This window comes from Molothrus ater, chromosome 3 (genome assembly GCF_012460135.2).
Source record: "Molothrus ater isolate BHLD 08-10-18 breed brown headed cowbird chromosome 3, BPBGC_Mater_1.1, whole genome shotgun sequence".
Classification (NCBI taxonomy): Eukaryota; Metazoa; Chordata; class Aves; order Passeriformes; family Icteridae; genus Molothrus; species Molothrus ater.
In genome coordinates this window covers 804,772-829,281 of record NC_050480.2, presented here as the reverse complement: position 1 = coordinate 829,281, position 24,510 = coordinate 804,772, and the positions used below count along the sequence as shown (strand labels likewise).

General features: G+C 44.5%; 1 protein-coding gene across 8 annotated transcripts in view; it reads left to right on the top strand.

Moving 5' to 3' along the window:
- Window positions 1-24,510, top strand: part of PLCB4 (phospholipase C beta 4) — a 177,219-nt gene that overhangs the window by 112,073 nt on the left and 40,636 nt on the right. For 6 of the 8 annotated variants that reach the window (XM_036380089.2, XM_036380084.2, XM_036380091.2 and 3 more), the window contains 13 exons: window positions 5,622-5,703; window positions 6,412-6,512; window positions 7,109-7,166; window positions 11,984-12,092; window positions 13,395-13,605; window positions 14,204-14,297; window positions 14,834-14,913; window positions 15,353-15,437; window positions 17,470-17,560; window positions 18,687-18,782; window positions 19,863-19,960; window positions 21,621-21,656; window positions 24,066-24,207. In XM_036380089.2, coding sequence (XP_036235982.1) covers window positions 5,622-5,703; window positions 6,412-6,512; window positions 7,109-7,166; window positions 11,984-12,092; window positions 13,395-13,605; window positions 14,204-14,297; window positions 14,834-14,913; window positions 15,353-15,437; window positions 17,470-17,560; window positions 18,687-18,782; window positions 19,863-19,960; window positions 21,621-21,656; window positions 24,066-24,207 — 1,283 coding nt within the window. The remainder of the gene's footprint in view (window positions 1-5,621; window positions 5,704-6,411; window positions 6,513-7,108; window positions 7,167-11,983; window positions 12,093-13,394; window positions 13,606-14,203; window positions 14,298-14,833; window positions 14,914-15,352; window positions 15,438-17,469; window positions 17,561-18,686; window positions 18,783-19,862; window positions 19,961-21,620; window positions 21,657-24,065; window positions 24,208-24,510) is intronic. The other 2 variants (XM_036380092.2, XM_036380090.2) reach the window with 1 other exon arrangement.

The window sequence follows — 24,510 nt, the reverse complement described above, 5'->3', positions numbered from 1 at the left end:
TAATATATATGTATTAGTAAATACAGAACTAGATATTCTTATTTGCTCTCCTTGGTAAGCTAGGCAGGACTTCTTATCAGCCTAGTAATTTCTATTTTTTTTTGCAGTCCATTGTAATGAAGATATGAGTTCTTCTAATAGTTTTCAAAGTCACTTAAAGCTAAGAGCATCAGATTTCCCAGCCTGACATTTCTCAAACCCTGGGATGGGTTTTTCAGTTGTAAAATTTGATAAAGTACTCTTTAAAAAAAGAGCCATAAAAGCTTGCAGGCCAGTTAAGTAGAGGACAAAAAGGTACTTTTAAACTGCAGTTCCTTGGAAAAGAGACATATATGCATCTGCCAAAAATGCTCCTGCTTTTGTAGGAGCCCCCAGGATCATGTTTGGGTCTGTCCACGTGGTAAATGAGCTGTTTGGTAGTTGTTGGGAACAGCAGGGCCAGAACAGCCTCTTTGCCCCTGCTCAGCTGTTAGCTATTACAGGTGACAGGTTTTCAGTCCTCTCTGGCTGGGCAATAGTGCTCCCCCTCCTGCTCTAGGATTCATTCTTGCCCATGCACAGAGCTGCTTTTCTCTTCACAAAGGACATGCAGAGCAGAGTTTTGGGGCATGCTGGTTTTTCATAGAGAGGAACTCACCAAAGGGAGCAAGAGGGAGGTCTTTGTGAGATAAGCCCCACACAACTTTTTTTCTTTTTCCCCAAGGGAGGAAAAGAGGATTTTGCATCTATAGAATCTGCAAAAAGACAGAGGGCCTGCCATGCTGTTTTCCAGGCTTCTTTAGCTTCATGGCTCAGGTGACACCTTGCCAGTGTTACAGCTGCTTCAGTGTGTTCATCTCCCAGCTCTGACATGGCCAGCTCCCTGCTTATTCCTCACTCAGCTGCCACGAGGCACCTCCTGTGCAGGAGTCCCATGGGGAATATCATCAGCTGGAGGGTAACCAGGAGGGAGCAATTCCACAGGGATAAATTAATTTTCAGGCCTTTGCAGCTTTATGTCTGTGCTTGAACACAGAACCTATTCCACAGTATGAATTTATAGTGTGCTAGCTTGTCTGAAACTGTTTCTGCCTTTAAATATTTTGCATCACATTTAGTGAGGCATAAATTGTCTCTGTTGGGCTCCAGCATCCTGATTTGTGTATGCAGGCTGTCTATTGCTTAAAAATCCAGTTCACTGGGTCCAGTGTATTAAATCTTTGAATTTGAATTTGCACTATTTACAGGTTAACATAGATCAGTCCTTGGCAGTTAATTTATTGTAAAAGAAGGTTGCATTTAAATTTGTAAGGGATCTGCTGTTCCATGGAGCTGAATCTCCTTTGCATCTGGGTACTGCAAGGAAGGTGCTGTCTTGGTCTGGGTGAGATGTGGCACATTTTTGGGGCTCACAGGGGAAGTGGGGTGTCACCCACTCAAAGGATGGGGAGAGGTGTCAGTGAGGAGAGGAACAGGAATGGAGGAGAGGAAAAAGCAATGCGCTCTGCAGGGCTGCACTGGGAAAGAGGGGGAGCCAGGGCCCTGGGGTGGGATGGCCAGGCCATGGGGTTGGCCTGAGCCAGCAGGAGCTGCTGCTCCTGCAGTGGGACACAGACACCCAGGGTCAGCCTGGGATGGGGGTTCACTGCTCCCCCCTTCCATGAGCCCTTGGTGCAGGCAAGGGGGGAGACCAAGAGCAGGGAGATGCAGGAGGAAGGCAGGCCAGGGAGCCCTGGGAAATGTGAGCCGAGTGCCTCTGCCTTGCAAGGGCCACCAAAGCTTCACATTTGCTCTCCCAGTGCCTCTTGCACTGGTTTAAACCACTGCTGCTTCCCCTCCAGCTGACCGTTCCCTTTTGCCTGTTTAAACCCACTGTTATTTATTCAGCCCTGCTTCTCCTCCTCCTCCTGCTGCTGCTGCTGGCAGGGGCTCCTGGAGCAGTTGCTGTAGCTCTGGGGATCCAGATGGGAGGGTTTCCCTCTCAGGAACAGAACCTCCAGCAGGTCTGTTCAGCCACAGGAATGTGTATCACAAGATCCACCTGTATTTCATTTTTACACAGAAGTGCAATAAAACACCAAGGGAAAAAAACCTCACCTGCAGAATCAGAGCTCCTTGCATTTCCTCCCAAGTTTGAAACAAATTGTGCATCTGTCACATTCCCCACAGGCAGTGATGAGCCTTGAGGAGGTGACACTCCTCAGGCTGTTGGTGGTAATGCCATAAATATTCCTGACTCCTTGGCTGTGCAGTTGGGAATTGCAAAGGCACAAAGATTTTCCCAAGGCACTTTTGGATTTTAATGTATTCTGGGTGTAGGTCTGTTGCTATTGATGTGCTGTGTTTGGGAGAGAAGAAACCCTGGCAGTGAGCAGTGTGGAAACCTTGGGAGAGCAGCAGTTTTGCCTTTTGGGCTTTGATAGATTTTAGCAGTGTGAGTCTAGAACTGCATTTACAGCTCTTGCAAAGGCATGGCATTTGTAAGGTATTTTGTATGTTCAGATTTTAACACTACTGTAACAGATGAGCAAACAGGTCAGCATTTGTAAAGAAAAAAAATCTGCTTGGTTTCTTCAACTTTCTGCTGGCAGAAAATATATTTTCTATGTGAGTGAGTTGCACCTGCTTATCTAGAGCCTGGTTAGAAATTAGCTTTGCTCAGACTGTGCTTCTCCCTTCGTATCACTACATTTAAAAGGGTTCAAGCAAGTCTAGGTTCTAACTATGAAAACACATAGTAAAAAAAGAAAGAGCTAAACTATGACAAATGAACCTTAAATCTGTTTTTCAGTAGTTTAATTGAGTTAATTTGAAAGTAGAGGTTTCTTAAGTGTGTTTCATATTAATTACTCCAGAGTGTCTGGAAGAAATCTGTTGCAATGGTTCAGTGTTGGTTGGAAATCAAAGTCAGATAATTTCCTGTACAGTGTAGGCAGGTCAAGCCCAGCTGATCAGTTCAGGGGAGCCATGGTAGGAGATTGATTTCCACAGGTTGTGCTGGCTTGATTTTTGAGGTGGTGGTTGGAAAGTGCTGACGGTCAGAAGTAACCAAGTCATTTAATCATCAACAAGCACAGCAGAGTCGTATCCTCAGGTCCAGAGGTGGGAAGGACTTTCAATATTTATGAGTAAGTGCACTGGCATGTTAGCGGGAGCCCCAAAGCACTGCAGGTGGAACATGAGGAGTAAACACCTGTGGGTGTCAAAATGAATGTAAATCTGCTAGGATGAAGTCTCTTCTGATGGAAGGAAAAGCAGTTTTATTTGCACTAGCCTTGGCAAAATGAACGTGTCACGCTGTATTTTTACAATCTTTTCTGATTCATGCAATCTTCTCTACACTGCTGCTGTCATTACAAATTACTGCTGTGCTCGCTGTCAGCTTTTGAGAAATAAAAAAATACATTTGGCATCAAAAGTAAGTTCCCTGCAGCCATGGAATCTTGGCACACATCTGATTAATTACTTACACCAATATTACATGTTTTACAAGACATTTATTACTGGAGTCCAATTCATTATAAAAGACATAGAAATTTACAGGGCTGGAAATAGGTTGTGAGTTGTAAAGCTAACATTACTCTGTGGTTTAGAATTAGCAGGAAAAATAGTTGCCTGAGGATTTTTTTAAGAAACAAGTGCCTAAAGTTAAACTCAGTCTATATTTTAGTGAAAATATCTTGGTACTTATCAGCTTTGGAAAATGAAACAGCTAACTTAGATGCCTAAATAGGGACATAGAAATCAACTGTTTTGAGGACCCAGTAAGAAGAAAAACATGGCTAAGTTTTGTTAAAATATTTTTTTTATCATTTAGATATTTTCACTTCCTGATCTTAATTTTATTAGTATGAAAATATTTACATAGGCAGTTTAGAGTGTTTTGGAGAATAAAACAGCCATTAATTGCTATGGCAACAAATAGCAGCCACAATTTGTTTCACGTCTCTTGCCAAGTGAAATTATTTATTATGCATGAGATTGACTAAAAGTCTCAGCAAATGTTTGTCTCACTTGGTGATAAAGAGCAACACGTCCTTACCAGCAGCCATGGAGTGTTTGCAGTGTACAGCTTTTGTTGGGACACATCTTGGATGCACACTAGAGGTTCTCTCTCCAGATGAGGACACCACAGTCAAGGGTTGTGGGTCACAGCACTGCAGCTCAAGCCCTGAGCAGAAGGCAGGGAGCTGTCAGGTGTGGATCCCCCCTTCCAGACCGAGGGATGATTCTGCCTCTTCTCAAATGGAATCAGAAAGAGACACCCCTGTTAACCACACCAAAGAGCTGCATTTCTGTGGGATTGATCTCATTGCAAGTGAAACCAGTCATGCATGGAGAAGCTTTGGGAAGGAGCAGGATGCTCAGCAGCTTGGTGGGAATGTTCCAGGGGCAGCTGGGAGGGTCTCTGTGCAGCATGGCTGGGACAGGGAATTTGGTGTTATTCTCCATGGCTGTGAGCTCAGGGAGCACTGCAGCAGGGATTGGGATTTGCCTGTGGCTGGGAGTCTGATAGCAGCAGCTGCTTGAAAAGGGAGGAGGAGGAGGGAAGCTGCCTTTGGGAACAGCCCCCTCTGTCTTGTGTGGCACAGTTCAATGCCTGGCATGGAAGGGAAGGCAGCACAGCTTCAGTTCAATGCCTGGCATGGAAGGGAAGGCAGCACAGCCTCAGTTCAATGCCTGGCATGGAAGGGAAGGCAGCACAGCCCAGTTCAGTGCCTGGCATGGAAGGGAAGGCAGCACAGCCCAGTTCAGTGCCTGGCATGGAAGGGAAGGCAGCACAGCCCAGTTCAATGCCTGGCATGGAAGGGAAGGCAGCACAGCCCAGTTCAGTGCCTGGCATGGAAGGGAAGGCAGCACAGCCCAGTTCAGTGCCTGGCATGGAAGGGAAGGCAGCACAGCTTCAGTTCAATGCCTGGCATGGAAGGGAAGGCAGCACAGCCCAGTTCAGTGCCTGGCATGGAAGGGAAGGCAGCACAGCTTCAGTTCAATGCCTGGCATGGAAGGGAAGGCAGCACAGCCCAGTTCAGTGCCTGGCATGGAAGGGAAGGCAGCACAGCCCAGTTCAGTGCCTGGCATGGAAGGGAAGGCAGCACAGCTTCAGTTCAATGCCTGGGATGGAAGGGGAGGCAGCACAGCTTCAGTTCAGTGCCTGGCATGGAAGGGAAGGCAGCACAGCCTCAGTTCAGTGCCTGGCATGGAAGGGAAGGCAGCACAGCTTCAGTTCAGTGCCTGGGATGGAAGGGAAGGCAGCACAGCCGGGAATGACCCAGGGAATCTCGTCCCTTGCAGCATCTGCTGCTTTGGGAGCAGTCACTGTACCACCTCACAGCTTACAAGAGCAAACAGAAGAGTGCTTTGCGTGGCTCTGTGCCCCAGTGCACTGGGGGAAAAGCCCTCGTTTGTTCTGTTTGCAGTTCATTATTCTGGTGTACTTCCTGATGGCTCGCAGGCAGAGCAGTGCTGCTCTCTGCAGCTCAGAGCACTTCTCCCACTGCACTCCTACTTGGAGCTGCTTCCATTCATCAGCTGGAGCCAGAGGAAAGTGCTGGCAGTGAAAGCAAGAGAGAGCTGATTGTTTAAAAATGACTGACATTTCTCTGTTGTTTTTTTTTTTTTCTCTCCACTGTTTTTTGTTTTAGCATAACCAGAACCTTTGCATCAGGTAAAACAGAAAAAGTGATCTTTCAGGCACTGAAGGAATTGGGTCTTCCCAGCGGAAAGGTATTTAGTGGTTGTGAATAAGTGCTTTTGTGTACTAATAAGGCGATGACTCATTCACGTTTGTAGCTGTAATCGAAGTCATTTGCATCACAAAAAGCGTGCCTATTGCGTGTTACTTGCTAATCGCTGGAGGTTGTTTACTAGAGCCAAAATGTAATTAAATCTGTATGACACAGAGGTCCTTAAACCTCCTAGAGGAGGCTTCCCTTCTTTGCTGTCACAAACTACCTTTTGTTCATTTATGCTAAGTATATGAGCACAAAATATGCATGCAATGGATTGTTTTGTTGAATTTCTTGGACTCCTCCTGCCCTTTGCTCCCCTCCTTTGCAGAGCTGCTCTCCAGCTCTGTCCCACTTGCAGTGGGAGTCCCTGCCAGCAGCCCCAGAGAGGGGATGGCTTGAACTTTTGGGGTTTGGGTCGGTTTTTTTTTTTAAGCTTCAGAAGAAAAATAGGTTATTTTCCAGCTCTGTGTTTATGTAGAATTACTGTTAGTGTGAGGTTATAATACAAGCACATCTAACAGATCGACAATAAAGATGAAGTTAGAATTACTTTGAGAGAGTACAAAAGAAGCCAGGTAAATTTATACTTGGGAAGGAGCTAAACCAGTTCTCAGTTGCTGTTTTCTGATATAAGGTATTCTCTTGGGAAAAGAGCACATAAGCTCTCTTTTCTGGGTAAATGTACCTTTGCATTTCTTTGCAGAATGATGAAATTGAGCCTGCAGCTTTTACTTATGAGAAATTTTATGAGCTTACCCAAAAGATATGTCCCCGAACTGACATAGAGGACCTCTTTAAGAAGATGTAAGTTCAAATTTAATATAATCTTGCTTTAAAGACATTTTGTTGTATTTTTAGTCCATAACTGATAGTGACAGAACACTGTAAAATTTGTCTACCTTGAATCCTAGTGGCATCAGCAATACTTTAGAACAAGCTCCAGCCTATGTTTTACCCCTTCCTCCCTTCTCAGACTGTTAATGTAAAAGTTCACTCTGTATTTCAGAGCAACTTTTACATGAGTTAAAGGAAGCACCTGGAACTATTTTTTTTTTTGCATTGGCTTTACTAACTACTGTAATTTTAACTTGCTCCTTTAGATGATTAACACAGTATGTGAACTAATTAAATTAAGTAAGAAATTTGAAATTTATTCTCAGCTGGAGGACTTACATGTTGTTTTTATGATGTGATGTTGTTCAGGGATAGGAAGATATGTTGTGGGAAGTACTGATAGACAGTCAGCATGTTTTCTGTGCCTGTTCATTTTGCGATTATACAGCTACATTCAAGTAGAAAATAGTAGGTGGTTTTTAAGTGTCAGCAATGTCAACATGTAAATCATACCTTCTGTAGCATCGTGTACAAAAACTCACATTCTCTAATAAATTCCTTTTCAGCAATGGAGACAAAACTGATTATTTAACGGTAGACCAATTAGTGAGCTTTCTAAATGAAGTAAGCTTTTTCATACATTAACTCCCATCCCAGTCTGTCTGCAGTGGCTTCCTCCAGCTCCCCATTGCATGCCCCGTGCCCTTCCTTGTGTGCTGTGCTTCTGACCTGCTGATCTCCCACTGGGGCAACATCCAGGGGCAAAATCAGCTCAGCCCTTGTGCTCCCCTGCTCTCTACACCTTGGCCCTGCAGCTGCCCCTCCTGGTTCCCTGTGCCTGTGTTGTGGTGTGTGTCCTGTGTGGTTTGTGCTGTTTATGCTGCTCGTTCCTCTGAAATACACCCAGAATTGGATTGCAGTTATTTTACCTGTAGGACCCAGCTAAATACATCTACTAGTCCTTCTAGAATAGTAGAAAAACTGAAGTAGGTGTTTATAAACAGGGATTTCATTCTCCTCAGCAGTAGTATTTCAATCTGTTACACAACTAAGAGCTAAGAGGGTATTTTAAGACTTTGTATATGATTTTTAAAATACCATGTGTGCAGAATAGGAGGAAATATTTTTATTGCTGTATTTCCAGAATGCAGTTGTTGGCAGAAGTATTTAGTATTTCTTAAAAGCATCATGAGTGTGTGAAGTAGTTCAGTAAACACTGTGGGCTTGGCTCTTTTCTATTCCTAAAGCACAGTAAGTTATAGAAAACTGCCTCATTTGCAATTCCAGCAATAAATGCAGTATGTGGAATTGACAAGAGCCCACCCATGGAAAGCAGCCACATCCCAGCTGGTGTTGTACCAGTAGATTATTGTCATCCTGAACATGGGAAGCTGCCAGCCTCACTATGTGACACTTTAGGTGCATTTCCAAAAAAAAAAAAATCTCTCCATCTAAAATTGTTTTACTAGTTATAGTTCAATTGTATATATGTTTATACATATACATGCTTATTTCTTGGATTCTTCAATCTGAAGATCCAAGCTGTAAGTTCCCTAGATGTCAGATCTAGAATATAATTTTATTTTTCAGCACGGAACGCGTGCCTTACTCTTCACTAAATTACTTGTAGAAAGGGTATTCAAATTCACCTGAATTACTTGTAGAAAGGGTATTCAAAAAAAAAAAAGAGAGAGAAGATTAACAGCTTGATTACCTAATTGGGGTTACATGCTTGGGACTTAGTTCCTATCATTGACATAATCTAACTGCTGTGACACATCCAGCTTTGGATTTTTTAGTGCCACTCTTCATTGTCAGGTAAATTTCTGTTTTATCTTCATTTTAAAATTGATCTCTAATTGTTGTAGTTTAAAGTGTAGTTCCTTGAAGCCCAAACTTCTGAAGAAAAGCTGCCAGCATTTGTAAGAACCCCCAACCTCCAGTAACTGATTGAAAAATTAAGCTTGAGTTGCTGTGCTCTCAATTTTGTGTGACTTTAGCAGTTCTTTTTACAGAATTAGAAACATTATTTTATATAGGTAAATATAGGTAGTATTGGGTGAATTTATAGGGGAAAATGCATCTTGTTGACTGCATTCATATTGACAAAATTCATTTTGCAGTTGGAAATCCTGTGGTGGGCCCCTTTGGATCAGGACCAGAGCTGGGATAAATTACTCAAGTGTTTTTTCTAGGGTAGGACATTTATTCTGGTGACTGAAAGCAATGCCTTTGGTCTGTGTTGGAGGTCTTTTGGCCTCCAAACAGAGTTTAGAGTTTTGGCCATAATTTGAAAGGCACAAAAGGACCCAGAATGTGCCTCCTGGAGGGATCATTTCTGTCCCTTGGCTGCTGGCCAGCCCTGCAATTAGCAGTGGTGTCTACTGCTGGCAATATAAAAAGGTTATTGCCATTACATAGGAGAGGGGAGTCACTTGGCAGAGCAGCTCTTCATGAGACTCTTTAACTTAAATTATTTTGAAGTAACCTCCAAGGCATGCTGCAGAAGCTCTAAGTGTTATGGGGTTTTAAGAGAGCATAAGGGTATGTTACTGGGAATGAGAGGAGAGTGAGCAGCTTTCCTGGAGTTCTTCCAAACTCCTGTCTCTGTTTCACTTTTAAATGCTGCTGGCTGACAGATGATTTAATTGTGCTTCAGTATGAAAGCTTCTGGGAAGTTTTTAGAAACTTAATTGTTGTCGTGCACTGAGTATTTTGTCGAGATCTCCTATTTTTAAAGTCAAATTTTGGGGAGAAAAAAAAAAAAGGAAATATAGTAGAAAGGGACTGAAACCACTACCACTGAGATTTGCTCCTGCAGTTCATTTACAGCAATAAAATAACAAGGCAAGCAACACTTCAAATGCAATTTTCAGTAGTCTGACCAGTGCTCATCCATTCTTCTGGGAGGGAGGTATGGGGAGATCCTTTCCTATTCCCAGTTCCTGGCTTCCTTCCCGTCCCTCTGTCCATCCCCCAGCTGTCCATCTCCCCAGAAGGCCCTTCTCACCAGCCCAGGGCAGTGCTGGTTTTGGGCAGAACTGCTTTGAGCACACTTTGAAGGGCTGTGTGTCTCAGAGGGTGCCCACTCCCAGGTGCTGGGGCAGGCTGGCTGAGCTGTGCTCTCTGCAAACCCCCTGGGCCCTTTCTGCCCCTGTTGGCAGTCAGCTCACCCTCACCTGGCTGGGAGTGCCTGTGTTGCAGGGTGACCAGAACAGCCAAACACAGCTTTGCTGCACGTGCACACTTAATCCTGGGTGTGTTATCTTTCGAGATGAAGTTTCACACTTCAGCTTTGGGGGAAAACAAAACACAGGCTCCCTGTGCCACCAAGCTCTGGGGTGCAGAACATTTCCCCAAGAGACACTAGAGAATAGTATCGCTTTTAGAAGTAGATCTTCATCTTCTGCCAACTCTATTTTTTAAACAAAGTGAACGTAAGGATACCCTTCTGTTCCACTGGAGGATCAATAATGAGCAGTGATCACTGCTACTGGAAGAATAGTTTGTTCTCAGCTCCTTCTGATAACTCTGGGGCTTTTTCTCAAGAGGAGACTTTTTGCTTTATCCCATTTATTTTCTTCTGTTTGCTCATTACTAACTGTAGAAGCAAGTGAGTGGGGAAGAGCCCTTTTCTTGAGCACAGAGCCTTCCTCACTGTTTCTGGCCATTTTCTGAGTATTGTCACTAGGGGTGTAAAGCCGTGTCATTTGTCACCCTGGAGCTGTTGCATGCCGTGTGTGGTGGTGTTGGTGTGTCCTGCCTCCATGTGCTCTCTGTGGTGTTTGCTCTGAGTGTTCTGGGCATCCCCACAGCCTGTGGTGTTTGATCTGAGTGTTCTGGGCATCCCCACAGCCTGTGGTGTTTGGTCTGAGTGTTCTGGGCATCCCCACAGCCTGTGGTGTTTGGTCTGAGTGTTCTGGGCATCCCCACAGCCTGTGGTGTTTGGTCTGAGTGTTCCTGAGCATCCCCACAGCCTGTGGTGTTTGCTCTGAGTGTTCTGGGCATCCCCACAGCCTGTGGTGTTTGGTCTGAGTGTTCCTGAGCGTCCCCACAGCCTGTGGTGTTTGGTCTGAGTGTTCTGGGCATCCCCACAGCCTGTGGTGTTTGGTCTGAGTGTTCTGAGCATCCCCACAGCCTGTGGTGTTTGGTCTGAGTGTTCTGGGCATCCCCACAGCCCCTCTGGATAACCCTGCTGTGTTCAGGTGCTGCAGACTGCCAGTGGCATCCCCTGAAACATCCCTCCCTAACTGCATGATTGACTTGGCATTGGTTGTAATTTCTTGGAGTTAATTAAGCACATGGACCAATGGATTGGTTGTAAGAAAAGAGATTGGATTGGATATTGCTTTTCTTATGGGAAAAAAATTATTAAAAAGTTTCCACATAAGGAATTACAGCGAATGCTGATAGTGCTGTGTAAGCCATGTCAACACCATCCTGTCACTCCAAATTACTGACTGCCAGTATGGGGGTGGCCTCTTACATCTCTGAATTCTGCTGAGACTAAAGCTTGGAAACTGTGCACCTTCTGGGGTAAAAGAGTGTTTTCACAGTCATATTTATTTCTTTGTTTTGTTGCATCTGCTTACATGCCACTATTCTGTTAATTCTGGTTTTAATTTTCTTTTAATGGAGAATCAGGCACACAGTGTGCAGCTCTAATCCAGCATGGAGAAGAAAACCAAAGTTGCATAGCACACTACAAAGTGAAAACATACAAATTCTGAATTTTATTAGTCTATTAGAAATCACTGCCTAATTGTACCTAAATGTGACATATATTATGAAATCCTAATATTGCAAATTATTGTGAATTAAGAGATGATGCTGTGAAATTCTTGTGCATATTTACTCCAAGAACCTGTGCTGGTTTTTGAATAGTTAAAAACACAATGTTTCCACGATCACAAATAATCATCCAGTACTTGCATATTTCTAAACTCAAATTTCAAATGCTGTATTTACAGTATAGCTTTATTTTACTTTTTTGCTTTAGCTGTAGATAGTGTGTAAGACTTGCATTTTGGAGAGGTGATTACAGTGCCACCAGTCAAGTCTTTGCAAAAAAAAGGATGAGAGAGAGAATTAACAAAGGGACATTTAGCTATTTGTTTTCCACATCTCATTTGCACAGATTCCACGTGCAGTCATTATTTTCATGAATAAGCAAGAGTAAGACCAGTTACATGATTGCATTGGATTTTTCTTTTTAAAAAATATTTTTGTGATCAAACTGCCTAGGTTCCTTATGAAAGATAAAGTTCATTTTCTACCTAATGCTGAAGTTGCTGTTGAACAATCTGTACATTTTAGGGCTGCTTTTTCTTTTTTTTTTTAAATGTCTACTTCTTTCTTTCTCATCTGCAGTAATGAAATGCTCTTGGGTGATAGCCATGCACTGTCTTGTTTTGCTGAATTACCTTGTTTTCTCACCTCAGCATCAACGAGATCCTCGGCTCAATGAAATTTTGTTTCCCTTTTATGACACAAAAAGAGCAATGCAGATAATTGAGACATATGAGCCAGATGAAGACTTGAAGAGGAAAGGTAAATGGGGGAGGGAATTCAGAGTTCACTGGGTTTGGGCATTTGGGGAGTTGGTTCTGAAGCATTCAGGCTTTTAAAAGGGGGTTTGCAGTCCCTGTGGTGTGGGGACAAGCACTTGTGGAGGGTTCTGGACCAGGAAACTGCTCTGCTGGAAAAAATACCTCCCCTTCAAAATCACATTGGGTTTTTTTGCTCCCTTTCTTTCATACTCAGGATCAGCTGAGAGGACTTGAGTAAAACATTCTGGAGCAGTTCACCTCTGGCTGACACCAAGCACAGGAAATTTAAGCTCCATTAGGGTTTTTTTTCCAGAAAGTTAGAAGTAGAATGGAAACTGGGATCACTCCACTTCTCTGTATGAGAGAAAAATAGACTTAAAGAAAATAAAAATAGGACTGCTGCAACCTTGCCTTAACAATAGCTGAATGTTCATAAATTACTTCAGAGAAAGCAATGTCAAAATTAGTGCCAGGTAACCATTCCCTGCAGCAGCTCTTTGTGAGTAATCCCTTCTTCCTTATCACAGATAATTTTCATCTTTCAGACTCTTGGCCTCTTTAGAACTGATATTGCCATACTAACTATTCCTGACTTGGTTTCATTAAAAATTACCCCTTAATTTGTATTTCTTTATGCTTTATTATGGACATAGACCAGCAGACAGATAAGAGAGAGGTATTATGAATTCTGTGTTCCTGTATGTGCCATGTTCATTGTAGGTTTCTGTTTTTGTTTACAAAGGTATGAACATGTATTTCAAACAGTAAATGGGAGGTATTGCAGATTTCCCTGGTGTTTTGTGAATGAGGCACTGCAGAGGTTCTGAGGTGCATGTCCCCATGTGTGTGTCAGTGGGGAGCAGGCTCTGCACGGGCTGGGTGACAGTGATGTGGCACAGGACTGGCTGTGACAGGGGGCAGGGAAGGGCACAGGAGCCTGCTCCATGCCAGCTCCCAGCACTGGCTGCAGAACTGCCAGAGATCAGAGCTGTTGGGGCTGTTCTGAGGAGGCTGTCACTGCCTCTTTGCCTTCTCCACCTCCTCTCGTGCCTTAGCTCTGCTGCTGGTGAGTGCTGGACCTCAGGTGTTGAGCTGGTGGGCACCTGGTTTTAATTTGGAACATAATGGCACATTTGGCACCAGCTGCTGGGCAGCCTGGAGCAGAGGAGGGGCAGAGCTGAATGCTTGCAGGAACCTGTGTAAATAGCAGGTTCTGGGCTGGATTCCTGCCCTGGGAGGTGATTTGGGTCCTGTGCACCCTGTACTGCTGGCAGTGACTCACCATGGCTCCCTGTCCCTGCAGGTGTCATCTCCAGTGATGGCTTCTGCAGGTACCTGATGTCAGATGAGAATGCCCCCGTGTTCTTGGACCGCTTGGAGCTGTACCAGGAGATGGACCATCCTCTGGCTCACTACTTCATCAGCTCCTCTCACAATACCTATTTAACAGGCAGGCAGTTTGGGGGCAAGTCTTCAGTGGAGATGTACAGACAAGTGCTTTTGGCTGGATGCAGGTTGGAAGCAGGAGATAATCCATATTTGTGAATCTAATGCTTTAAAAGTACTGCATAATGTACCTTGGTGTTGATATTTTGTACAATTGAATGTGTAAATGTGTTGGTGTGGCAAATGAAAACACATGTGTTTGTTTAAGAATCTTACTTTTCTCCCAAAAGCATTCCTTCAGGCAGAGGAATGTAGAAATTGATATAAGGAGAGTTTGTGGGAAAGTTAGGAGAAGTTTGATCTCAGAATGGCAGCTGAAGAATTTCAGAGGGCTTTCTACTTTACAGTGACGAAGTTTATATGTTAATGAGAATCAGGAAATTTATGGTTTCCTGCTTAATTTCTAATTGACTTAGTAGAATGAGAATAAGAAGAGTGGCTCAGTGCTAAAGACATTAATGTCCAGATGAGAATATACTGACTCACACATGCCATATTTAAGGTGGTATATCCAAAGTTATAGAAATGGCACATGTACAGCTTAGAAAGAGTTGTGCCATGCCCAAAACTAATTTGCAACTTACTGCTCTGATCATCAGTGCTGAAACATGTCCCAGGTAGCTCACCTGGAATAGAACACTAAGTTTATTTTCCTTGGATCTTCAGGTGTGTTGAGCTGGACTGTTGGGATGGCAAAGGTGAAGACCAGGAGCCAATAATAACCCATGGCAAAGCAATGTGCACAGACATCCTTTTCAAGGTAACACCTCTACACCTGGCAGCAAAGCCCAGGGGAGGCCTAGCAGGGCAGCCTCCCCTCCTCCCACTGGGATGCTGCTCCTGTGGGATGCACTGACAGGGGCAGGGATTCTGGCCCAGGCTTTGGGGCTCTTTCCTGACCTGCACCACCCACGCCTGTGCTCCGTCTGCCTTCCCACAGAAACTGCAGGGAGCAGGCTTGCTGCTCTTGCCCCCCTCCTTCACACCCTGGGGCCCTTTGCCCCACAGAGTAAATATCTTTGTTGCCTGAGGAGTTCCTCGCTGTGGAAAAGGCCAGGAGTTCCTGTGGGAGTGGGAATTCCCCACTGATGGCTGTGAGTGGAGGTGCCATCCTGCTGCAGGGGCAGGGAGGGTGTAGGGGGCATCAGAGCACAGGGGTTTACTGCCTCTCTCTCCATTTGCACATTTGAGACATCCCTGTGTTTCTCAGGGTGGGGTGGATAATAAAAAAACCCCTTTGATTATGTTTTTAATTTGATCTATTCTGACTTGTATCCTGTTGTTTTGATTTTGCAGGATGTAATTCAAGCCATTAAGGAAACAGCATTTGTAACATCAGAGTACCCTGTCATTCTTTCATTTGAAAATCACTGCAGGTGCGTAGTGCCCACTGTTAATTTTTAAATTGTGCACTGTCTGAGAGAGATGATATAGTTTAAAATACTATGATATGATACTTGAAAACTGTGGGGGGGTATGCAGGCATACTGAATGTCACTTAATATACTCATCAATCTTTATGTAGCTTAATAGTGGCAATATTTTTATCTGTGATAAAGCTGTGAAATGTATTTGGATGTTCCATTAGCTGTGTGAGATTCAGTTATTCTACTTTTTTGGTCTTGTTAAATTCATCTATGTCAAATAATAGACTTTTATTGACAGTATAATTACAGTAAAGTAATACTTCTCAGTTGAAACAAAGTGGGCAGTATATAATTTGGGATGTCTCCATTACTTAGCATTATTCTTTTGTGCTGAGTGATAGTGATTTCTTTTTTATATTTAAGAATTAACTGCCATAATCTTTTCCAGCAAATATCAACAGTACAAGATGTCAAAATACTGTGAAGATCTTTTTGGAGATCTCCTGTTGAAGCAGCCTCTAGAAACACATCCAGTATGTTATGTTGTGCCAGTCTCTCTATTTTTTGTATTAGGTTTTTTTTTTAAAGAGATGATTTTTCATCCTAAAAAATTTTGGGGAAAAATTTTTCACTGGAATGGCTGCCTGGGGAGGTGCTGGAGTCCCCATCCCTGGGTGTGTTTAACAAAGCCTGGATGTGGCACTGGGTGCCAGGGTTTAGCTGAGCTGGTGGGGCTGGGTTGCACTCAATGATCTTGAAGGTCTCCTCCAACCCAGTGATTCTGTGAGTTCTGTGGAAAGTGCATCCCAAAGAGCTGGCTCTGCAGTGTCCCCTGTGAGGTTCACAGCACGCTGACGTGTCCCTCACAGAAAGAGAGCTCCCAGCAGCTCTCTGGGAAGGCTAAATCAGAGCTGCCCAAAGGCTGCCATGCCTCAGGGCCCAGAGTTATCCTCAGCTGTGTTCTGTGTCCTCTCCTCCTCCTCGTGGGTGGGTTCAGTCCCAGCTGCTCACAAACGCTGCAGACATGGCAGGAGCAGCTCTTGGCAAGGGCTTGGAGCTGAGAACCTGGGCCAGGGCCTGAGGGAGGCAGGCTAGGAGGGACTTGGCACTTGGCTGGAGCAGATTTGGTTCGAAGTAAAAGCAAATGTTTGGCCCGGGGGGCATCCAAGTGTGTCCCTGTGTGGGAATGTGGCCTGGCAGAGATGAGCTCTGCAGCACTGACATCTAGTGGAACATCTAGTGGAGTTGCATTACACATCTAGGGGAGGGACACATCCAGGGCAGTCCCAGCCCCAGTGCTGGCAGGAGCAGGTGTGCTCATCCAGCCTGCTCAGACTGCCTGCCTGGGTGCTGGGCAGGGCCCTCACCCTCCCACGAGGAGGTTTCCACCCATTCTCCTGGGGCTGGGTTGGTATGGGGGGGTTTTTTGTTCGGTTGGTTTTCTGTTTTGTTTTGGGGTTTTTGGGGTTTTTTTTCCTGGCTTGTTATTTGTCACCTCTGCTGCCTTTATTTGGTTTCAGTTCATGGTGCTTTGTTCTCCTGGAGTGCTGCTTCTCTCCAGCTCAGATTTGGATGAAGAGATCAGAATATCTGAATAGTTCTTTTAAGAATTGTTACTGTTTATGGAAATACCTTCTGCTCCTGTATAATTTAGGCTTCTCTGGAAACCCCAGTCTGTTATGGTGCTAAGAATGCCAAGTTGTGGGTTCAATCTCTGTATTCATTTGAGAGTTGAACTCTGTTATCCTTGTGGGTCCCTTCCAACTCAGAATATCCTGTGATTATACCAGCAACTCCCTGGATAATATTCTTAGCAAGCCTAAGGTGGGGAGGGTGTTAATCACCTTACCCAAATCTCTGTTTCTTAGCCTCAATGATGTGATGGGGCTTAAATCAGAGGATTTCATACTTTCCCTCTTTTCTGAATACTGTTTCTCCTCCTTCCCCAAACTGGAACTTTTATTACTACTTCCTTGTGTGTGTGTGTGTGTGTCCCCTTTGCCTTTGAGAAGTACTGAATTTGTGACCCTGCTGGCAAAACCAGTCCCCATTACCTAGCTGAGGACTGGGTAGATTTCCATGCCCCAGTGCCAGTCCATTTGCACTCTCCAGGTGGGTCACTGCAGCTCCAGGGGACCATAACAGGTGACTTATTTAGAGATCAGATGATAGATAACAGGCTGAGCTGTGGCTTGGGCTGTGTGAGCCAGGGAGGGAGGGGAAGCAGGAATTCCTCTGAGAGGAGTGCAGGTCACATCCACACCCTCTGCCAGGCAGGAGGGGTGGGAAAACGTTCAGAGCAGTGCAGCTGGGGCTGGCACAGGCTGGAGAGCTGAGTGCTGGCTGCTCCAGCAGCTTCAGCTGTGCACAGCTTCCCCCTGGCCCAGGGAAGGAGGAGAGCAGGCTGTGGATCTGCAGTCACACAGCCTCCTGGCTGTGCCTGAGGTGGCACTGCTCCTTCACTGCCCCTTGGGGTTGCTGCCCTAAAATGCAGATCCCAAACAGGGACAGGGAGGCCAAAGGGCTGTTGTTACTACTGAGCATTTTCTTTGAATTGTTTTACAGCTTGAGCAAGGTAAAGCCTTACCATCTCCCAATGACCTCAAAAGAAAGATTCTCATAAAGAATAAAAGGCTGAAACCTGAAGTAGAAAAGAGTAAGTAACATTTGTCAAATACTAAATAAACAAAAGTCCAGATTACTGCAAAGAGACTTCACCAAAGTTTCCAGATTGTTTGTACTTTAGTGCTGGAAGAATAGGAGTTCCATGTAAATAACATTTGGTTTGCCCTCGTGTTTCGTGTGAGTGCCAGTCTAGGCCTTGATATCAGCATGTTGCACAGGCACAGCCAGCCCCAGAAATGTAATCCTGGGACTTTTATCAGACTGCTGGTTGAGCTGAAATATGAGGCAGATAGAATCTCCTGTCAGCTCTGCCAACACCAGTCTGTTTGCATTGCTGTGTTCTTCCTGGATAAGCATGAAGTGAAATGGAATTTCAAATTGCTCCTCTTGCTCTTGTTGCCAGTTGTGATGTTTATCTCCTTTCAGTAACAAGAATGTTGCTGTATTAGTTCCCAGTATGGCTGCAATGATAAGCCCTGCTCCTTCTCCATCCCAAGAGAAGCCCCCAGGCCTTGCACTGGCTGCAGTCATACATGGCTGTGCCCCTCGTGTCTGACTGAATGCCCACGGGAGCACAGCTGGAAACCCCAGCACTGTGCCTCCATTGGCAGGGATCAAGCACTGGAGAGACAGCTGTCTGTTTATCCTGTGAGGGAGTAATGGGCTTGTTCCAGAGACCTTGGTAGTCTATGGGAGTTTAGGAGAAGTTCTTCCCAGCAGGGGTGGTTAGACATTGGGATGGGCTGCCCAGCGAGGTGGGGGAGTCCCTGTCCCTGTCCCTGGAGGAGGTTAAGGAAGGGCTGCTTGGCACTCAGCCACTCTGCCTGGCAGAGCTGGTGCTTCAGGCAGAGCTTGGATGCAGTCTCAGAGGCCTTTCCCAACCTAACTGATTCTGTGCTTCTGTGAAGTATTTCCCTTCACTTCAGTGAGCTTTGGCCACAGCCCTTACTGCTGACCACTTTTCAGATCTAACACCAATCTGTGCTTATTGGTGCTACTTACTCTGTAAAATTTTATTACCAACTGAAAGGCCAGAGGACTCATTAAACAGAATGATCTGAGGAACAGGGAATCACTTGTGATGGTTCTCTTGTATTTCTTTGTGCTACAAATTGTTCATGTCACGACTAATTTAATTTCATTTTTCATATTAACAGAACAGCTTGATGCTCTGAAGAAGATGATGGAGGCTGGGGAAACTGCTGCTCCTGTAAATATCCTGGAGGATGATAACGAAGAGGAAATAGAAAGTGGTGAGGATTTCCTGGAGAAGGCTCTCAGACCTTGCCTGTGGCAGATCCCTGGGCTGGGTGCTCCTTTCCCTCGTGCCTGTGCTCTGTGGCAGCAGCAGCAGCAGCTCTGGGCTCAGTGCAGGGCCATCTGTACAGACCCCAGCCTTGTCACCTCACCCCAGACAATTTTACCTTCCATTCACTGGTTGGAAGTTGTGTTAGAGCACCAACCAAATCAGCTTTCATTCTGTCTGGGAGAGAGAGAGAGGCGAAGAAGTTGTGATCTTTGCTTGAAAACACATATTGTCACTGTGTCTAACACTTGGGTCAGCATCAGAGGGGATTATTGCATTATACTGTATAAGAATAAAATGAGAGGAAGGATTTTTCTTGCCAAACCTCAGTTGTCCTCAGGGTAAATGTGCAGCTCTGAGCCAGTGATGTGGCCAGCAGAGAAGGGTACATGTATTTAGGGTGTGATCCACCCTGTGTGTTTTAAATGTGCACCTTCAGAAGGTGTAAATCACACCCCACCTGCCAGTGTCTGAGCCCATGGCCTGTGCCCTGTGTCACAGTCAATGTCCCAGCTTTAGCCTGCCACCTGCTCCTCTCATTTATTTGACTTTTTTTTTCCCCCTTTACTTTTCAGCTTTGAGTACTGTAGGTTCTAATGGAAAATCCCCCTAAAAGCAGATGAGAATAATTCCCTGTAGTGGGGGCACACAAGGAGCCTGACAATGCACTCAAGCCTGGCCACTGGCATCTTCTTAGATCTTTATTTGAAGAACTCTGTCATCAGTTCTTATTTCCCAAGGCTACTGGCTTTTTTTTTTTTACACCTTTGCTAGGCAAAATACTGGTTACTTCAAAAATACAGCAAAATAAAATTTGTCTTACTAACCATCTCAGGCCTTAGCTGTAATTTACTGCACTTGGAAACAGCTAATTAACTCTTAGAAATCTAATACTCTGGATTTTATTCCTGTTTTTAAGAAATGCCACACCCAAACCTGTGAATTCAGCTGTCATTTGTTTCATGCCTTGCAAAGAAAACAGCAGCTGCTGTGGTTTTTGCAGTGATCCTTTTTGTTTTCTGTGCAGCTGACCAGGAAGAGGAAGCTCATCCTGAGTACAAGTTTGGAAGTGACCTTGTAGATGATTACAGTCAAAAAGAAGCTGTTGCCATCAGTGTCAAAAAGGTGGGATTGCTTCTTTCAAATATATATATGTTGTTATGAAAACTTTCCATGGAGGCTGTTGCAAAAGGCACTCTGCTTTGTGGAGACATCAGAGCACTTGTTGGAAGATTCCAGCCTGAGATCTTCACCAGGTGCCCCTCACCTTCAGGTTCATGAGAGCACAAAGCTTTGTAGCCAACTCTCCCCTTGTTCAGGGAGGATATGCACTCACTGAGGAAGCAGAATCAGTGTGTAGGGAGCAGTGTACAGGGGGAGGATTTCATCAGAAATCCCAATTAAAGGCAGCAAACAGTTCCCTGCTCCAGGCTCTGGTGTTCCACTGTGCATCTCAGGTGCAGAATCCCAGTAAAAGGTGGAATATCAGCTTCCTTGCTCAGATATTTTGATTTTGGCAGGGCTGCACTCTGTGTGTTCACTGCAGGGTTTTTCTGCATCATGTTTCATGGTTAACCCTTAGAGTGGATTTTCTTTTCCACCTACAGGCAAAACAGGACAGTAATTCCCAGTGGGGTGTGGCAGGGGCTCTGTCAGACAGCCAGCTGGCAGACGGGGGAGGTTCTCTGTATTCCACTCATACCTGACCATTGCAGCTGTCAGTCACTTGAATATCATTGATGGAAATTAGGTCCAGGATTTGGAGTTTGGAGTAAGCTGCTCTGGCACTGGAGGCATTAGTGCTGCTGGCTACAGAGCAGAGCCCACCTGTGAGGGCTGAGGTACCTTAGCAGATCGTGTTCCTCTGCCACTCCAGTGTTCTGGCCACTTCTTCCCTCCTCCTTGCTTTCCTTTGGATGTTTCTGCAGACAGAAGTGTAGGAGTGGAAAACAGCAGTGTGTGTGCAGCAGCTCCAGAGCCATCAGACCTGCTCTGGGTATCTCTTCTGTCATCAACTTTGCTTCCTCAGCTTTTATGGGTCCTCCCACTGCAGTATCATTGCACTTCTTTGCATTTCCTAAGTCACTGCTCCTTGACTACCTGAATGTTTTGGGCTGTTTTGGTTGGATGGGTTTTTTTGTGGTTGCTATTATTGCTTTGAGGATTTTGTTGTTTGTTTCCAGATTAGTTGCTCATCCTCAGCACGTGTCCTTGGGTAACTTCTCTGCTCCTTTGCTGTTCAGTGACTTGATCTTTATTCTGCAGGAATGCACACCCAGTGCCAAGACAGTATTTACCTGAGATTCTCAGTAGCTTTTAATTGAAGGCAGACACCAGACTGCTGCATTGCAAATAACATCCTGGGACAGGCCTTCTCCAGTGTGGACATTTCAAGCACAGTTTACAGCACTCTTTACCCTCAGCTTTCAGAGCCTGGCAGTTTGCACATCCAGATCAGATGATCTTTATTGCGGTATCTTTATCTGGGTGTGTTATTCTTTCATTCTTCTCTGGAGCTTCCTGTGCCCAGCATCTAGTGATAGCTCTGGTTTAACTGTCTGCCATCCTTCATCCTATTCCCATGGCTGAGTATCAGATCTTGTGTACCCAAATTTGGAATGGACTACAAATTTTTGAAAGTGTATGGAACAGAAAAGCCTTACAGGAAGGTGAAAAAGGGTTTACTTTTTGCTAAATGCATTTGTTTTTTGAGGATTTATTCCTCCTTACTGTGTTTCCTCTTGCTTTTTCTTTGGGTAATGTATATATATTTTTTTCCCCTCAGGCTGTTGAAGATTCTGAGCAAGAAAACAATAAAAAGGTGACACAGGATGTAATGTAGTTTATTTTATTGCTTTATATATAACACGCATATTACTTACCCTGCATTCTCAGTGGTTTAACAATTTTATGCTCAGTTTCACCACACCTATTTTTGTCAGTGACTCTACCTCCTTTTGTCCTCTAGGGCTTCTTCTGCTGTGCTTTCATACTGGGGTCAGGGCTGTCAGAAAACCTGGGGACAGACAGAAGTGCATGACCTTTGCCTGCCTAGGAGTATCTGATCTCATGCACTGGGAAACCTGTTCTCTGAATGGTGCTGAGATGTATCATCCCTGCTTGATTTTGCCCTCTGCCCTTACCCTGACTGCACTTTGTTTTCCTCTCTCTTTCTTCCTTTTGCTTTCCCTTGGGACTTCTGCATTTATCTTCTCCCAGGAATCCCTTCTGTAAGACTCTTCCCACCTCTTTCCACTCTCCTCCTCCTCCTCCTCTTCTCATCCAAGCTGCTCCTGTTCATAACCACACGTTGTTTCAGTCTGTCTTGTTTTCTAAGTGAGTTCTGCTGCTTTTCTTGAGGGGTGGGGAGGTGTAAATGACATGGAGATCAACTTTTCCCTCTTGTCTTCTCTATCCCCTACAAGGCCTCCTGTGCTGGCCTAACCATTCCTTTGTTTCTGCAGACTTCAGGAAACATTCCATCCTTGCCCCTTTCTTAACTCACAGTTTTAAAGTTGTGAACAGTGCAGAGTATAGCCCTACTCTAAAAATGAGGGGTCTGCAAGGGAATAAGATAAAACCAATGGCTGGTGCATTGTCTTTGAGCCTAAGTGTCACTGATGCAGTCACAGGGCTGCACCTGCAGGGTGCCATTGCCTGGCACTGAGGCACCACAATCCCTGGGGCTCCCTTTTCCCTGGGGCTCCTTTGCTTGTGGGTGTGGGTGGGTCAGGACAGTTAATTGAGATTAGCTGTTCTGAGCAGTCAAAGCAGGCACTTTAGGAGCCCTGGGCTTTAGGGGATGGGTGATCAGTTCTGCCTGAGTTAATGGCCTTTCAGAAGTTAAGACACTGAAAAGAACTGGTTTCAGTGAATAAATCTTGCCTGAATTTGACCTAAGCTGTATAAACAGCTATTGACCTAGTAACAACAAAGTAGAAAACAGGCTTTTTTTTTTTTTAACACAGGGATGTGCTGTGGGCATATTTTAGGATCAGATTTGTGAAACCTCAGTATGCACATTTCTGAAAAGCAGTTGGGTTGAGCCCTGATGATCAGCATTAAAATGTGGTGTCAGTTTGATTTCATGGGCTGCTGGAAGTTTAATTCAGTCCAAAATGCACATGCAACAATGTGTACCTGGACTCATTCTGCTAACTCAGTCATTCTGTGCAGTCAGAAAATTGTGTTCCTTGTGACTATAATCATCTCATAGCAAGGCATAAGTGCTTCCAGTTCACATGGGTTTCATTCTTGGTGATGTGCCATCATTCTGGTAAGTGGGTTCACTTTTCCTTTACTCTCCCACCTCAGGGAGTGAATGGGCTGCAGTATTGCAGGTTCTGTGAGCTGCATTTTCCTCCAAGGGCCTGGTACAGCTTCCTCTTCCTGACTGTTTCCTGAGTCAGTGATGGGGGAGAGCTTCTGCCAAGCCCTGAGCTGCAGTCTGAGTGTCTGAATACACTTTGTACTTCCCAGCTGGAGGTCACTGTCAGCCTACAGGCAGGTTTTTTGGTAGGAGAGCAACCGAAGATGCATGTGTGGGAGAAACATGATGAATTTGCAGAGATTGTTTAGCTTGACAGAGATTTTTTTTTTCTTTTTTCATTTCAGTGAAAAGAATGTGTTTCAAACTGGTTTAGGGGAAGGCAAATATTGGACAGGGAGAGCCAATTAAGAAATGCCTCCTGATGTGGGTTTCTAGCAGATGAGATACTTGTAGAAAACTCTTAAGTTCAGTTATAAATAAAGTGCATATTTATATAGGTGATGGATTCAGGTTTTTATCAGTTGAAGTGGATAAGAATATGAACTTGGTACTGTGTCTTCTACTGAGTGCCAAGTACACACAGTTTCTATCAGAAAATGCATACTAAATAACACTTTTTGGAATTTATTTGACAAAGATGGATCTCCCGGTATTGTTTAGGCTGTTGGAATATTTAGCTTTTATGCCAGTGTTGTCCTACTAACTTCATGTAATATTTACCCATTGCTTAGGAACTTTTCTATCATCAGCCCTCTTGCATGCATCCTGCAAAATTGAGAGTCTTATATCAACAAGAAAATAAATTTTAACTTATGACACTAAACTTCCACTTTTCTTGTATTAATTTGCACTGTCTTTAACCTTCTGCAGATTTGGCTATAATTTTGTCCCACCTTTGAAAAACCCAGCAGCAGTGTTTGCAGACAGAATTGGTGATTGTTCTTTTTAATGTGTTTCCAGGGTTTAGTAACTGTGGAAGATGAACAAGCGTGGATGGCATCTTACAAATATGTAGGTGCCACAACCAATATACATCCATATTTATCAACAATGGTCAACTATGCTCAGCCTGTAAAATTTCAAGGTTTCGATGTAGCAGAAGGTAACATAAAAGGTTGAATGAAATACAAGTATTTGCTTAACCTAGGTAGCTTTTTAATCTCTACATTTCCTGAATTTAGAAATAAAGGCGTAAGACTTTGATAGTTTAATGACCATCATCAGTATGCTTGTAGACCTGTTTCCTTGGATGTGAAGCTAGCATGTAATTCCATTCGTCATCCACACGGAGTCACTCAGTTACTGGGAGAACAGGAAGCTGTTGAGGTTGGTTCTATTCCGTGGGCCTTCCCAACTGAAATGCTTTTTTTTAGTTCATCTCTCTCTGCAGTTAGGTGAGCACAGC